A 17831-nucleotide genomic window follows, 5' to 3' on the forward strand; every position below is an offset into this window, starting at 1 on the left:
ATTTTCCTCCACTTGAACGTTAGATCCGCTTTCCAGCTAGACAAAAGAGAATGCAAGCGATTGTAATTTAAGGCCCAGCATGCCGTTCACAACGACTGACGTTTCTTTTTTAATTGACCCCGGGGTCAAATAGGGACTCGGATAATATTTTGTTAAATTATTCTCATTTCCCTATGAATCACATTTCCATATATCTCCACTTCATGCCTTATTTATTACCTCCTTACAATTACCATGCAAATGACGTCTTAACTGTCACCCCTTTCTCCCTCTGAACAGTTTAGTAAATATCAAACCATATTTATTATTAATAAACCCACAGCTGAAAACCCCCTTTTTATTTATAAATTATTCACACTCTCAAAAGCTCTGGGAGTATGGACGCCCTCCATTTGATGCCACAGAGGCCAGCATAATTAAGACTATTGGCCCAAACTGATGCTTGTGCATGTATCATCTGCTTTGCCCTCATCTATCTGTCCATCTGTGTCAGCCATGGGAGATCATACATTTCAATCACAGCATCACGCCTGGTGACAGACTTTACACAATGGATGTTGATTTTTATTATCACAGCACAACTGGTGGAGGCGCCCTGCTGTTTTACTGCTCTCCCCAGCCCCCGTCGTCAGTCACTCATTGATGGTTTTACACGTGCACACTGTGGCCTACAAACACACACACTCAAACACAAACACAACAAGAAAGAAAAAACAACTTCTTTTATCACTCTCTATCTCTCACATTCAAGTGCCTCCTCACAACCTAAATCGCACTCTGACATATGTTAAAAACAACAAACAGGAATCTATTTCTGCACACACACACGCACCCATTCAGACACGCTCATTTACCCATGTGCTCACTCACTCTAACCTGGGTTGGCTTCCCAGCTGTGCAAGCTGTTTCTTCCATCAACATGTGTTTACTGGCAGGGGACCCTTATGTTTGCATTACAGGGAGGCAATAAACAGGAAGGCCGGCCCCAGGGTCTGAAAAATACTGTTTGGGGGGGAACCCTCATGAGGAGTGAGCCCTCATCATCAGCCTTTAATTAAATGAATCGCAAAATGTCAAAAAGAAAAAGACTCTTATTTTTGTAGATGATGTTTTCTGGAATCCACACATGGTGAGGTCCTTGGTGTCCAAATCTACACGCTTTGATGAATTTTTCACAGTCTTATGGAGCGCTAACCACCTGGATGGGCTAATAGGGCGCATGTGTGTGTGATTTTGCATGTGAGTGTGTGTGTGTGTGTGTGTGTGTGTGTGTGTGTGTGTGTGTGTGTTAAAGGGGGTGAGGGGTGTTAACATTAAATTAAGTCGTAGCTTGGTGCAATACACACACAAGTGAAAGACTGATTAACCAGATGACTGCAAGGCCTATTATTTTGGTTAATCAATAGAACCTTGAATAACAAATGAACAACATCAAAGAACAAGCCTATAAACAGCCACAGGCAAGTGATAGACTGGACCGGTTTCATCTCTTTATAAAAGCCTTAGCTCTTGTTGAAATATGATAATGATTCTGTTCTCTGTTCATTTTAGCGCCCACTGTATGACAATGAACGTAAGCTCATTTTAGATCAAACTGCACCTGAAACAAGTATGTTTTGAGTTAACTTCAAAGATGATATTTAGCAAAAAATACTCGATATGCTAATAGCCTTACACTGCTTAACTTTTGAGGTACTTCACTTAAAAAAATCTAGTTTTGGAGTTATCTGAAAGCTCAATACATAGTTAATCTAAATAAGATTAGTTAGTTCTGGGGGTTGATAGGTAAATAAAAGACATCAGGAAATGTAGTTCATGCTGACAGTTTCACCGGATAATAATTGATAATTCATTCTGAGTGTTGAGGGTTTAGAATCAGTTAATGGTTTCACCATTTGGCTAAACATCCAGGCATTGAACTGTATACTAACTTTCAACAGTTAAACTTCCTTTTAATCAGAAATTGACCCATTGTTGACGAAAGCAAAGGGTTGTTATCTACGTTTCTGTAGACACAAAAGTAATCCATAAAGGGAAGTTTTGTAATACTATTTCTTAAAGCTCAGCATGAAATTATTACTGACATTACTTCAACTCTTATCGTTAAGACTAAACATTATATCACAAAGCTGCAATTATAAAAATTAAGTTAAGGAGAGGTGGATTTGGATTAACGATGAAACCATCTGAAAATTAAAGTTTATATTGAATAAGGATATTGATATTTTAAATATTGGCATCACAATGCTGGAGTAACATTTTTTGAAATGCATCTCCAGAGAGACAGGTTGTGCATTTTCCTGCAAAACAAGGACCACGTTGCCTGTCCATGTGGGGTATGATTGAGGTCTCCATATGAGCTACTCCACCCAAAAATGTTATGGTAGTCTTTTAACTCAGGATTAGTGTTTTAAATACCTCCTCAGCCAATAATGGGGCCCTGGAGGCGGGGGCTGCTGGACAGAGAGGCTCCTCAGACTCAGCTCCTACCAGATCTCTGTCAGTGCGCATTTCCTATTGAAGAGGGAGAGAGAGAGAAACAGTGAGTGTGAGAGAGAGAAACAGTGAGTGTGAGAGAGAGAAACAGAGAGTGTGTTGCAGTGGGGAACAGACTGAGAGACGAGAAGCAACTTGGTTACAAAGTGGACATCGGATGAAGATTGAAACCTCTCCATCCATCAATGGACTGTTAAAGAGCGCAGTGAGACACACCTGTGCAGGTGAACGGACCCTGGAGGAGAAGCTGATGCGGTGGAGGAAAGTTACCAACTACGGAGATGCTGTGTTAACTGAGAGTTTACAAACTGTCCGGACCATTCAGAGCCCTTTCTTTAATCTGGATGCTTTTATAGACGGATCTCAGTGCACATATCGGATGAGTGGATAACCAGCTCAGCCACCACGGAGAGAGAGAATCCTTCCACGACACACAATCAGCGGCCAGAGCAACTAAAAATGACGACGTTATACCTTATTTTTTGCCTTTTGGTCACAGGTAAGACATTCCTTTCTTAGTTACCATTTAGCATGCAGGTCTTTACTAATGGAAAAGGATGGACTGAGCTCCAGTGCGTCGTTACAGAAGCGCTGCTGATCTGCTGCAGTGCTGCATTTCACAGCTGTTAATTGCTGGAAAATGTTTAATTAGTTTTTGAAAGAGTGGTTAAAACAGGAGGTCTCACTGTCTGAATGAATAGTGGAGATGCGTAATTCGGGGTAGCTGTGGTTGTTTCTGGTGTGGATCAGAACTCGGATGCCTGATAGAGACTCTCAGGGGTTTCTGTGGATAGGCGTGAATTTAGAATAATTGTCACCAAAGGGATTCCTTCCGTGTGACTGTATGCCTCAGTGTGTGCATTCATAGAAATGTTGTGTTTTAAAAATGAGGATGGAATGATGAGGCATGCAGGTGAGGATGATGAGAACTAAAGCGCTCCGCATCCCTCTTTCCTCCCCATACATAGTAAGTCAGTGGTCCCCAGTTAGATTTCCATGAAACAATACAACATGAAAAGGTTTAGCCCGATGAAACCATGTGAAAATGTCTGGGCTGTCGTTGGGTCTGAAGTTTTTTCTCTCCTCTGAGTTGTAATCCATCACAATGGACGGTGCGTAAACGGAGAAAAGGGTGCATGGTCTATGGTGGGGGGAATATGCGTTTGTGATGGAGCAAGGCAGAGAGAGAGAGTGAGTAGAATGGGGAAAGAGAGAGAGAGAGAGAGAGAGAGAGAGAGAGAGAGAGAGAGAGAGAGAGAGAGAGAGAGAGAGAGAGAGAGAGAGAGAGACGTAACGCACCTGTCTGCCTGCTGCTTTGTGTTTGCAGAATCCTACAGTAAGGATCCAGTTTGTTTATGAGTCCTTGTAACAAAATAATCATATACTCAAACTACCTAGTATCAATTATGATTGACACTATGTGTTTTTTCTGGAAAAACAAGTAGAATTTGTGTTTAATTTGAATGTATATATCTTGTTTATAATGGTAGTTTTACCAACTTATTAAAGTGATCCTATAATAGAGTTACCATGAGACAGAGAACAGAACGTCTCTGCTTTTCCAGTATAATCATTATGAACAAGCAGGCTCTGTGAGCAGCTGGTAACATGTATTAATTTAGTGCTGTAAATGTCCCAATGCATTCAACACTGAGCAACTGTTGACTTATGAGATTTTTCTTTTTTTAGAGTTGCTGATGAACTAGTTCATGTATTAACATATTGAGAGAAAATAATTAGATTTAAATATGAGGGAATACACAGATCTTATGTGGGAGGGACAAAGGATGGAATAATTAAATCAAATCAAACTCTTTTTTCTTTTTTACGTCTCTGCCACAGCCGTTTGTAGCTCCCGGACTGAGTCACATGCGGTTTTCACCAGCTTTCAAGATCACAAATGGCAAAGTGTGCTTAAGAGCCATTTGTTAGGAGTATATCTTTATCTTCAACCCCCGGTTCCGCATGGTTTTGTCATTATTCAATGCTCGGGGGTGTGACACGACACCAGTAGACCTCTGCTCCCTGACAGACTAGCAACAGCTGGATGAGAAGAGGCGGAAGCCAGACAGTGGCATATTTCCCCCAAACCCCAACACACACGCACACACACTCACACACAAATAATGAAAATGGTAACAGCTGCCCTAATTAGAACCTAAGAGACCCTAGACCTCATTTATTGAGCCACTCTTACACAGTCAAAGTGTGGCCACAGCACATGACTTCTCTTTGATATGTCTGTATGACTTACAGCATACATTTGTATGTATGTAGCCTTGTGCATCACATATACTTTACTTTCTCAGAAAGTCCCCTGGGCTCTCAGAGGAATTGGCTTCCACACTGCATCAGTATTCTGAGTAATCTTCAGTGAGCTCTCCTTTGGAACCTTTTGCTTTGGGTCGCCTGCGTCTCATCGGGCCAAGTTCAAAGGCTGTGAGCCGAGATTACAAGTTTCTTTCCCTTCCTCTTAAGTCGTGTCGCCACTCATGTCTCACTATAGTGTAACGCCGTGGAAATTTTCCACCTTGCTTCTTCTCACAACTCTTTTGCCTGGCTGCAGAATGTGTGACTATGGCACAGGAGGACATGAGAGTGTATCTGCTTAATGGGCTGCAGGCAACTGGCAGAGACTTTCACCAATGGTTGAAAGCCTGTTCACACACATATTTAATGCAAGCGCACACTGACACAAACAGAGAACTGATATCTCGCAGAGGAAATGTAAGCCCTGACCAAGCCCTCTCCTCCTCACCCCATCCCCCCTCCCTTTCCCATTACCAAAGATTTGTCTTGTCCTCACCGGATGCAGTGGCAGCATGGCGCAAGGGGGTTGATTTGGGGGAAATGTGCATTATCTATGAACTGAATTCTTGTGGAGGGAGTCATGATTCGGCAGACGGAAGTAGAGTTTCAGATCGGGAGGGGGGGGGGTGTTGAAGCAGAGATACGACTCGTATGTGTCACCAGTGTCGCAATGATTAAGCTGACAAGCGGCGGGGAAACACTGAGGAAGACTGCTGAGCATCGTTAACCTTTTCTCCATCTTGTTACGCTTCTCTCTCCCCCTGTCACACACACACACACACACACACACACACACACACACACACACACACACACACACACACACACACACACACACACACACACACACACACACACACACACACACACACACACAAACATACTCCTGTCCTCCAATCTTTCCTTTTAGTTTTCCATTTCTCTCCCTCTATCAATTTCCATCCTCTGTGATACAAAGAGATTGAGGATAGGTGTAGAAAGTTTGAAGGCGAGAGAGGAGTGTTGGATACGAGGTGCACAATAGTGCAGACGCAGCAGAATCCGAACACAGCTGAGTGTTGAACAGAAGTGTCTTGCATTATTTAGGAGACACAGTCATGGCAAAGATATGGATGAATTTTGGCCTACTTAGATTTCTGTCTATATGAGCTCTGTGTATTGGTTCTGCTGCTGGGGAATTGTATTGAACAGTGTATCTAAATTTTGCAGATTCCCTTGCGGCCACTAATCAAATGTAAAGATCTGAATACATACGTTGTAGCTGTATCTTAATCTATATCCACGATTTGTAGTTAAGTTTTCCTCAGCATTTTAACCAAACTTTAAACAGTTTGAATATTTCTTGTACAAAGCCTCTAGCTCTTCACAGACTCACAAGGAGGTAAGCACAAACAGACAGTCCGTAATGAATGATCAACATCTTAAACAATGGCCTGCTGTTTCTTCTCATCCTGGAAACGTGTCTTGCACACATGCCATTGTCTTTCTGCCCTTCTTCATGAACAGATTGATATCCTCCCATTCCCCGTCCCTGCACACGCACTAGCTACGTGTACGGAAGGAGAAACTGGAAGGAGAAAAGGAAACAATGGGGCTTCATAATGTTGCCTGTCTCTAATCAGCTTTGCCATGCGGGTAAACACAGATAAAGAACTTGGCAGTGTGTCCCGAGGCTTTGTTATCAGCTGTTAGCAACTTAACTGGATGTGTATGCTGGTATGGCTCAACACAGGAAGCCCAAGAAAGCCAGGTAGCAAACTGTGGATGGAACTTGGCCCCTTGCAGTCCTATTTTTACATCTACTCGCCCATCCTCTCTTTGTCCCTTGCTTTCTCCTTGTGTCTGTGTCTGCACATCCTCACCTTGTCTTCCTCTGGGGCCGTCGGAAGATCCGGAAGGAAATGACAATGGAATGGGACAATGGAGGGGCCGTGTCAGCTTCCTGCTGTTGCCTGGGGTCTTCTTCCCCCCTACAGCACTTCAGGCTGTATCATCAGCATACACACTGGTGGGGACGGCACAAACTTGTTTATTTTTCTGTACAAACACGTTAATGGAAAGAATAGAGAGAGAGAGTGAGGGAGAAACAGGGATTATGTGCATGTCATTAAAACAGCCCCCAAGAGAAACAGTCACGTTTATACAGTAGCAGCTATTTTAAGAAATACTTAGATTGCATTTATCTCCCCCGTAAAATGCAAGTGTCACTTCCTCATATAGAGATGCATCACCATTTCAAGAGACCCTAAGCCCAGGAACCAACATACAACAAAAAAATTGCAGACATACTAGACCACACATTCATTCTTATTTTCCAATCAATTCCTGCCCTGCAAGACAAGAATTTCATATCTCCTGCCGAGACACAGAAAACCAACAGTAAATTGAAATTTATCTTCGGCGTAGCGGCAATATCTGTTCCTATGTTATCTTCACCAGCCGTGTTCCTTAACCTTGTATTATAGATAGCTCTGTTGGAGAAGAGGCTCAGGAAAAACACTAGTTCAGTTAGGAATACCATCAGACAACATTCCCTTAACACTGGATTGTGATTTATTTTACTCCTCTTTTTACTCTCCGTATGTGAAATTTGATTGTCAGTGGCACTTATTAAATAGGAGATCTGAGATATTAAACTGGGTGTAGCAGGGCTTGTGGCATGTTCACATCATCCAGAAATGACTCACGATGAGGAACTCACGGAAGTAACATCCTTAACACACATACACACACACAGAGGTCAAGGGCACACTCTGGGGCAGAGGATGATAAGCTGAGATGAGTGTTTGGCATCTTTAGGGCTGTGTGCCCTTTCTGGAGCGATTAGTCAAAGTCCAACTGTCTAATTAATGATGCTCCAGCAATCAGGACATGTCATCTCCTTAACCAACTAGGGGTAAAAAACACATTCAAGGAAATAAGAGCTTGCCTGCCTGCTGCTCACTTTATTAGTGATGGAAGCAATTGCTATACTTGTGGGACTAAGTGTTACTTAAAGTCCACCCCCCCCCACTTCTTTTTCTTCTTTTCATCTCTCCTTCCTGACAGTTCAACGCAGGGCTAATATTGTGTTAGTGACTCAACCATTAACCAAAATAGTGGGTTGTCTGTGGTTGAGGCTCTTCTTCCTCTGCACTATGAAATACTGAAGTGTTGTTGTAGGAGGCTGGGTGAAGGGTTGGCGAAACGTCTTTCATTACCATTTTTCCATTTCGGACGGAGCTGAGAAACTCGCCCTGGGAGGTCTGTTAGAGAAGGCAGCCAATTTGCTATCAACTGAGGAGTGTCAGTCAAAGCTTATCGATCGAGCTCTTAACTGCGGCTCCCTCAATGGCAAAACATGTTAATGTTATTGAGCTGTGTGGAGACGTGACGAACAGTGAGGTGCGTGGGTGGTTCAGGTGGGTGGCGGTTGGACCGGGAGGAGGGCAAGGTGTGTCTCTCTCTCCTGCCGTCTGTTTGGCCAAAGAAAGCCGATGCAGTGGGCTCAGCGTGAGAATAGGGGGAGGGAAAGAGAAAGAAAGGAAGAATAGGAAGGCAGAGGGGTCAAAGGGATTTACTACCAGGAGCCTAGCATTACAGGTAATGGATATGCTTGTATTGGTGTAAACCATACCTGCTGTTTCTCTTCCAGCGTGGCGGAGGTAAAAAAAACAACAAAGGGGTTCCTGACTGCAAGTCTGAGGGGGATTAATAGAAAGTTGATATTTCAGCACCGCAGGCTAAACATTAGATCTCCGGTGTACACTTGGACATGCAGAAAGTGGTTGTGTGCCTGTATGTGCCATTGTGTGAGTGTAGAGCTGTGCATAAGGGGGGTGTATGAGGGTGAGGTAAGGGATAGTGGGAGGCTATTCTGCTTCTGCCACATTCCTGTGAAGCTGCAGCAAGGAGGGCAAGAACACATGGCTAAGTGCCTCCCAAGCTGGCTGAGGTGGACCTAACACCCCTCCTGGAGGAAGCAGCCCGACCATTGTTCCAGCACATTGCACCCGTCTGACTGAGGCATCCTACTGCTGTGCAGATCCCAGGGGGGCTGGAAAGAGAACGCGGCAGTGGAGGAGAGGGACTGATTGTTCCCTGCTCAGACTATCCACAGATGGGGCTACGGCACAGGATGCTGGCTGTTTGCTTTAGAAAGTCCCAGGCGTTTGCTTTGCGGTCGAGGTGTATAGAAGGCTCTGGGGGATAGAGGAGAGGAGAGTGCCAGTGGAGACAACAGCAGGGGAAAGTAAGGAGAGAGTGGAGCAGAGAGAAAAAGAAATAAAAGGGATAGTAAAAGGACCTAGCCTAATATGATGTCAGTGTGAATATAGTGTCAGTGCCAAGAAGGGAAGACAGATGATACAGCCATACAATCATAGCGTAGTTGGGCGAGAGAGTGCTCAAGTCCTCCACTGTTTCCAAACAGAGACATATAGAGCGGGAGATATGGAAAGGGGGGGGGGGGCAGAGAGAGTAAGCGAGGCAGGGGAAAAAAGGAAGGGATGAGATGCAGGGAACCCAGGCTGCATCCATCATGTGGTTTGGTGCAGAAGCCATTTGTACCTATTGTTCTCCATAATTTGTTTTCTCAGAGTCTGCAACGGGAGGGGTGAAGGGGAGAGACTAAGCCACGGCAGCCATTTATTTTTGTGCTAATTACATAAGTGAGACAGCATAATTAGACGTATAGCTAAATAGACAATAGGCTGAGAGAGATGCACAGAGGGAGATAGACAGGGAGGTGTAAATGGATTCAAATAGATGAGAGGCATGGACCTCTCTATTTCGCATTCAAGAGTGCAAGGGAACGCGTTGAAAGAAGCAAAAGGGATGGAGAAGGATAAAGGGAAACGGAGAGTAAAGACGATGGGCCGATGGAAGGGATAAAAGATAAGAGGGAAGGAGAGAAAAGCCCTCTTCACAGACTGCACTTTGAGGTGCGGCCCAATGTTGCTGGAATAGTCACCTCATTTAATACACCTGCTCAGCGGGAGGGGATGGAGGGATATAAGGAGATGTTGTGAAGAAAAACAGAAAAAGGGCAAAAGAGAGGAGAGGAAAGACGAGACAGATCCCATCTCTGCCTTTTCAGATCAAAGGCAGAGAGTGTCTACAGAAAGCTGTTTGTTGTGGCTTGTTTGGGAGGGTCTCTGTCTGTGTGAGGTCATGGTTTGACCTGGCCTGCTATTTTGTTCAGGCGGTATTACACATCAACACAGCCACATGCCAAAACCTCCCTAGAAAGTATCACAGGCTACAGGGTCCGGGGACAATTTTACAGAGAGAACTGGTGACGCACTGGGGCGGCAAGACGCAAGAGAGCTGACAAGAAGATAGCTAGGTTGTTCTGTGAGAGAGGGGGAGAAGTTGAAAGTTTGTTAAAAACCAGTGCAGAGATTGTTTATCTTTTCAACTCACTGAAAAGGACCATGTTCTGAGGGAGTAGATCGCTGTGCTGCTCAACGGTCTGTGTGTGCTAATGCAGTTGTGCATCTGCTCAGGTTCACATGTGGGCGTCTGTGGGTGTGTTGAGCGTGTCACCAGTCTTTCAGTGCTGTGATACATTGGAAGATAAATAGGCCCTTAATGAAGTGACTCAATCACAAGCCAGTTAAAGCAGCTGACCAAAGATTGAGGGGCAGTCAGGCCTGATTGGAGGCCTATTGAGGCCGGTCGAGAGAAGCTCTTGAGCCGTCACACTTTAGATTAGCCATTCACTGCACTATAGACCTCTGGCCCGACTACTCTTCTTTCTCTAAACAGTCCTCTGACACTCTACAGTATAGCTCGAGTCAACTCCCTGATTGTGCTGGGGAGTTCTTTAAAAGCCAATTTAAACTCAGTCCTTTGTTTAACTCCCCAGGAACTCAAGCTGGGACATATTGTGTTGGCTTTGTGTGTCTCTGTGTGTGTGTGTGTGTGTGTGTGTGTGTGTGTGTGTGTGTGTGTGTGTGTGTGTGTGTGTGTGTGTGTGTGTGTGTGTGTGTGTGTGTGTGTGTGTTTGTGTGTTGTGTGTGTGTTTTATTGGGCTAAGCCCTAAGTTTTATGCGAGCTGTCTTTGAGCATTGTGATGTTTTGCTGAAAGGAACTAAAAAACTCTCAGAACTTGCACAGACTAGTTTTTTGGGTGCATGAGAGAAATCAATGGCCCAATTCAGCCCATTACAGCCATGACTGTTGCTGTAATGGTGTGGAAATGGACAGTGGTCATGTGGATCCCTTTTATGCCTCCAGGCTCGGATCACAACTGAAGCTCCGGTTCATTTCCTTCCAGCTTTGATTTTTAAAAAAAAAAGTACTCTGAGGATTTCAAAGACTCTCACATGATCGGAACGAGAAAAGAGATCCTTCCGTTTTGTGAAGCCGATGAAACCTCCTTTCTGCCAGGTTTGCCGAGGGACAAACATAACACTGGGCTGCAATTTTCCTTGTCAAATAATGACTCCTCTAGTCCTCTCTCCTTCTAGCCTTTGCCTCTTTGATCCCAGGTAATGTGTTAACAAGCAACGGGTTCATGGAATACCCATAACACCAGTATGTGTATTCACGCCAAGGTGTCAGAGTGTGTGTTTGCACATGTGTGGCGTCATGTGTGTTTTCACACCAATTAATTAATATATTTATATTCCTGTTGACGTAACGATGGCCCGTCTCCAGCAGGGCATTGCTTTTTTCTCTCCTGTGTGTCAGTCAATCATGATGGCCAAGGCCTTCTCTCACACTAACCCATTAATGAGACCAGTGTAATTAGTGCCTGTGGTTCCATGTAGGGGGACCCCGGAAACCACAGCACCAATGTGACTTGTTCTTATCAAGGGACCAATCAAAGACGAAGGACCATCTGCACCAGTGAGAAAGTTCAAACATATAGAAAGACCTGCATGGACTCACACTCACAATTAGTGGCCTGGTTAATTGGGATAGGAGTCTAAGAACGGATTGTTTTTACTGAAATGTGACCACTGAGGTTCAGCTCCTTTCAGTTTAGCTCCCTCACTCCCTCCGGTAGCACTCCCTCCCGGGGGGCGATGCAGAAAAATGATTTTGCTCTCCTTCATCCCTCTCCCTCACTCTAGATAATTCAATCTGTTCAATATCAAATAATCTCTCCCTATCTTTCAGCCTATTTTAACGTTATAGCTCAAACAGCTACCTCGGGGTGGGATGAGCCTCGTTCCACCTTGTTAAAAACAAAAAAAAGAGGAGGAGAGAGAAAGGGAGAGGTAGCCCAGGAAAGAGGGGTGGCAAATAGCTCCCAGAGGAGTGCTTTTAAAGTCTCTGTTGGCCATTCTCGTGAAACAGCGGCCAAATAGATTGAAAGAGAGAAGAATAGTGAGGATAGAGAGATACAGGAAGATAAAGGTAGAAAGAGACAATCAAGAAGAAATGAGAAGGGTGTAGGGTGATGTGAGTTGTGGTACTTAAGGTCTGGGGCTCTAACTTGTGTCCCACAGCACTTAACATGCCCCTAGCCATCTCTCCTGGCAGTTAATTAGAATCCAATAAGGTTGCCGCCTGTTGGTCATTGTTCCTCCAGTGTGTTTACCCTTTCCAGAGGCTCCATTCGCTGCTTAATCTGCCGAGAAACTGAATGTCAATAGGTCGGGCCAAGACTCCTGAGTCCTGAGAGAGAGGGAGAGACAGAGCGAAGGGGGAAGGAGAGAGGATCAGTGGGATGAAGGAAAAGGGTCATTCCTCCCTCTCTCTCTCTCCCTCCTCACAATATTTTCCTTTACCGTTGTTGTTTTTCCCCCTTCCCTCCCTCTTGCGTCTCCTCTCCTCTTCTTTTCTTCTCACTTCTAATCCGTCCTCTTGATTGTTCTAAGCTGCTTTCAGCCAGCCCCTGGGAGGGTGGGGGGTTTTGGAGTCTGTTTTAATTAAGATTTAAAAGACGACTCCCTCAAGAAGGGAGATTTGAGAGCAGGATGGACTGAGCAAAGTAAATGAATGAAGGTAGGACAGATTTTAGAGAAGGTTTAACAATTATCAGAAATCAGTAAAAGGAGAAAGTTAAAAGGCTATTATTAAAAAAAAATTAAAAAAAAAGTAGATGCGCACATAGCACACACCCAGACATTCACACAATCGCAGCCAGATTTGGAGGCATCCACGTGGCTAAGCCAAATGGGATTTTTTTCATTTGTAATCAAGCAGCACAATCTATATAGATTGAGTTCAACTTCCTGTGATTCATACCATATCCTGCGAGGGTGATATGGGATCAGTGGTAGCCAGCAGGGAGGTTGAGGGAGTTATCTCCACACTCTGTCTAATGATCGATCATCTCACCAGATGGGCTTAAGAGCCTGTAACGCTCCACTTGTTTATCAGTGCCCCAAACCTGAGGCATCTCCGGTAAATGTGACCTGCAAAGAAAGTCTTCTTTTGCAGACACACAGATAAAATGAATGAAAGACGGGAAAGAGCTCAAGACATGTATCAGAAGTTCAAAGTTTGCTTTTGTTATCTTTGCAGTGTGACCAGACACGTGAATATATGCTGTAGTCATTTCCCTGTGTATTGTGTTGTTTGGGTGGTAATGTCACTATTGTGGAAGCGCTAGACCTTCCCTTAATTAACAGTCTTATCACGCCAGGACAAAGGAGATTTCTCTGTAGAAGTCTGGCCGGCAAAGATACAGGTCCGTACTCTTGCTTTACTTCTACTGTTTCAACAATGTGTTACAGACAAAGTGTGTGTCCATCCGTGTGTGTCACTGCAGCATGAGGAAAAGGGCGCGTGCTACATGTTTGGCAAAACAGTAACATAGCACACATCTGCCCCTACTGCAAAGAGAACATTCTTCAACCAAAAAATAAACACCCCCAAATAACAGAGTGAACAATGAAGTGTTTAAGCTCATCAAGCCACAGACTTTGCTGCAGCCGGTAATGTGTTAAAGGCCAGGCGAGGGTCAAGAGCCCAACCCACGGCATTCTCCGCCATGACACATCGCAACACACAGCCACCATATGTCCTGGGATTCACAGTCAATGAGCCAACCCACCCAGCATGACAAAGACCCATTCATATCCAGTTGACTCTGAGGTAATCTGCAATACCATGGTGTGATCAGGACAGAATGCAGCACTAGTCCAACCAGCGGACGTTTGAGAAAAACAATAGACTAGAACGTATGGAGAAGTAAAAAGGAGTGTTAGGGAAAATGGTACGCGGACAAAGAACTCTATAAAGCATTTTGAGCGGATAAACGCGAGCATGATCGCGCGCTCAGCCTGCTGCAGCTACATCGCTTGCCTCCATCAAAGCCCCTTGAGATTCCCCCAGCACACTTTGCCTCCGTCACTCACAACTCTGTTAATAAGGCCAGCAGTAAACGCCAGGAAAGATATGCAGGGATGAAAGATCCTTCTCTCATGTTCTCGCTTTGAGGATGTGTTTCCGGGTGTATGGGGGGGGGAAGGGGAGTGCGACTTTATAGAGAAATGCTGCAATAACAACAACAATAAACCCATCCGCTTATAAAATAATATTTTGTGTCCCATATCCTGTTGCATTGCAGCTCTGGGGTCTTTTGGCAGAAATGAAAAAGCCCCCCCCCCCCACCTCCACTAAGCTGAAGGTATAGAAGAAGCCCATGCCAAAGAATAAAGTGTCTGGAGATCCTGGGGGAGGGATATATCACACATATATTCTTTCACTGCAGCGATTAATATCAGGGAAAAAAAGGTCAAACTTGACTTGAAACGGTCCAGTATATCACAGTTACATTGGGAGCCTGCATTTCATACATCAATCCCTGCTGTGATGTCTCATCAGCTCTGGTCACACAGGATAGACCCACACTGCACATTATCAAAGATTGATGGGGTGTCCTAGTTAAAGACAGGGGGGGAGAGAGACGACTGGTTAGAGAAGGGAACTTTGCGTTACCCTTTGCCTTTTCAATCGTGTTGACTGTGGCTCGAGTGGCCTTTTAGAACCCAATGCAAACATCATCACTGTAGTTGGCAAATGTTATGCCAGTCTTCACTGCTGCGTGACCTAAAGACCTGACCCCGAGATATACGGGTAGACTTGCAAATGCAGGCTTTCGATGTCATCGCTCTCAGACAAGACGGCTTTGGCTGACTCAGGAAGCTGAAGACGGAGGGCTAAGCCTCCCCCCCCTCATCCGCCCTCTTCCTCATCCTCCCCTGTAACAGAAGACAAAACAAACTGACAGAACAAACAAGCAGATTACCCTAAATCCTTTTTTCTCTAACACACAACCTAACCATCTCTTATATCCACTGTTCACCATCATCCTACCCGTTTCTTGTTCAGAGTGCTTGCTTAATAATTAATTGATTAATTAGTTCGCTCATTAATCATTTATTCATTAATCATGGCCTGATTTTTCTAGAGGAAGCGGCACAATCTGAAAAAACCCTGACTTCACATTTCACTCTAATTATGCTCCTTTACTAATCAACGCTTAAGAAATGGAGTTTCAGGAAATTAGTTTCTCCCTTCCCTTCTTTTTCTCAACACAAAGCAGGATGTATTGAGGTCAGCAGGTAACATTTTTCCCTTCCCTTTCTTGTGTTCTGGAAGCTCTTAGTCATCAGTAATTGTAAAAGAATGATTCAAGTTACAGGCAATCTGATGAACAGAATAAAAATTTGATGTTAAATTAAAACTCGGCTTTTCTCCACCTCCAGATGAAAGGGGAAGAAAAATTCTGGTCACAGACTCACCGCAGACATTGATTAATAAATGGCAATTTGAAAGCCGTTTGTAAGGAGAGAGAGGCGACAGCATTGTGAATCACACACTTATTGTTTTCACTGGATCCACGGCTCTCCTGGGAGAGGATTTAATTTGTTTAATCGCCAGGAGTTATGTTCTCTGGACAGAGAGATGGGAAGATAGGATAGTTCAGAAATATCTACTGTAATGTGGAGCAGGAGAAGAGAAACATTTCAAACTGCTTTAATTAGAAGTGTTTTGGGGCCTTTGTGTTCCTGTTGGATGCAGAGTTCACAACAGAGCTCAGCTGCTTTCTCTGAAGGGGCTCTTGTCAGCTGCTGACAAAAAAGAATTATGCATCAAATTAAAGAGAGCTCCAGTGAAATGGAGGCAAGTCAGGCATTCACCTCTAAGCTTTAAAAAGCACACATATTAACACTAATGAAACTCTCATTGAGCTAGCTGTGTTTTATATTCAGACACACACAAAAGCAAAGCTTTGACTTCAATGTGCCATTGCTGCTTCTGAATGAGGTTGTCTCTCTTATTCATCTCACCAGCAGCAAACACAGCAGAAGTGAACAATAGTGTAGATGGCCCTTTTACTCTAATGAGATGCATACATTTACAACATTACCACCCTCATTAAAAAATAATAATAATAAAGGAGGGAAAAAAGTATTAATTATGAAGCGCACTACTTCCTATCGTGGAGAGCCAACGGGGTCTCCACTGGGCTCAATTAGGAAGAGTAGGCCGCAAATCCCTAGACTAAATTAATTGACACCCCAGGGCATTAGGCCCAGAGTCCCAGTACAGAATCTATGTAGAGAACTCCTTTGTTTTCATTTCCACCGCCTTTTAGAAAAAGCAAGAGATAGAGGCAATTTTAACATGATCTTTTCATTGTATTATTGATTTTTAATGTATTATTTATTTATACTTGTTTCGTTTACTTGTCATATCTGCAGCCTGAAATGAGAGGATGTACTTTTTAAAAAATGTATTCCTGCCCCATCTTTGACAAGCCTCTCCATCACGTGTTGTGCACCATTGCTGTTTTACCCACCGTGTCAGCTGTTGTGCACACACTAAACCAGGGCTTTTGCAAACAGCACTAGAAGTTAATGATTTAAAAGCACAGTAAATTGTACTGAAAGCCCTTCCATCCAAACACTGTGGCAAGAGGAGGAGGAGGGAGCCAGAGAGAGAAATTGTGAACAGAGACAGCAAGAAAGAGAGAGAGAGAGAGAGAGAGAGAGAGAGAGAGAGAGAAGCAGGGGGGACAGAAAAGGGCTGGAACTGTGACACAGATCCAGCCAGCAGCTGTCTTGCAGTGAAAACACCAGGGGGTAAGCAGGAATGACACAAAATGACAAGACTAGCTCAATCAACATCTTGTCAACACTGCTGGCTGATGTGTACAGACAATTTCATACCACCACAACTGGCTCCCTCCCCTTTTCTTTCTTTTTTTATATGGCTTTTTATTTCCTGTCCTCCTGCCAGCCAGCGAGCCAGTCACTTGCTATCTGTCTACATGGAGTCAGCTCTCAGCTCTTTGGCTGTTGGCTTTCAGAGTACGATGGAGGGAAGGGGGGGCTATTTAAAAGCTGTGCAAGAATTATACTCAGAGAGATGCTTCTGCCCCCTTATAACCCTAAAGATATAGGAGTGTGACAGTGAGTGTGCATCTGTGTGTGTGTCTGTGTGTGTGTGTGTGTGTGTGTGTGTGTGTGTGTGTGTGTGTGTGTGTGTGTGTGTGTGTGTGTGTGTGTGTGTGTGTGTGTGTGTGTCTGGGCAAGTGTAAGAAGACAGTATACGAATAAGTGTATTTATGGCACATTGTCGGGCACTGCAGCACAGTAACTGCGCGATCCATTCGCATTCACTTAGACATTGACTATGTCACGTCAGCACTCTTGGTCTCCCCCCTACATCCTCCTCCTTTTTTCCCTCCCTTTTTCCCCCTCCTTTTATACATACCACTCTATTACTCTATCCACTGCATCTGCTGTAGCAGGTACCCGGGTAGAAACGCTGCCGTTGTTCGCCCATGCGATCAGCCTCACTGCTGCCCTGATGTGTGCAGTGCCCTATCCCAGCAGAGAAAAACCTTGTGGTGACAGCCATGGAGACAGACTGATTACAGCGTTCCATCAATCCCCTCTCATGGTTGACTCCTTTGCAATTGGAAGCTGACAGAAGCCCACTTTTTCCATTTTTACCTCAACTCAGTTTTTTGCAGTCTTTCTAACATGTAGTGGCTCTCTTTTTGTTGTTGTTGTTGTTTGCTCGCCTTCTCTGCTTTCTTGAGTGTTGTGTTGACAAGCTGACACAAACCCCTG

General features: G+C 44.3%; 1 protein-coding gene across 2 annotated transcripts in view; it reads left to right on the forward strand.

The window, feature by feature from the left end:
* Positions 1 to 2540: 2540 nt before the first annotated feature.
* kirrel3l (kirre like nephrin family adhesion molecule 3, like) overlaps positions 2541 to 17831 on the forward strand; it is a 32318-nt gene continuing 17027 nt past the window's right edge. For both annotated transcript variants that reach the window (XM_054622275.1, XM_054622276.1), the window contains exon 1: positions 2541 to 2995. In XM_054622275.1, the coding sequence (XP_054478250.1) occupies positions 2956 to 2995 (40 nt within the window). In that variant the 5' untranslated portion in view covers positions 2541 to 2955. The remainder of the gene's footprint in view (positions 2996 to 17831) is intronic.

This window comes from Anoplopoma fimbria, chromosome 20, assembly GCF_027596085.1.
Source record: "Anoplopoma fimbria isolate UVic2021 breed Golden Eagle Sablefish chromosome 20, Afim_UVic_2022, whole genome shotgun sequence".
Lineage (NCBI taxonomy): Eukaryota > Metazoa > Chordata > Actinopteri > Perciformes > Anoplopomatidae > Anoplopoma > Anoplopoma fimbria.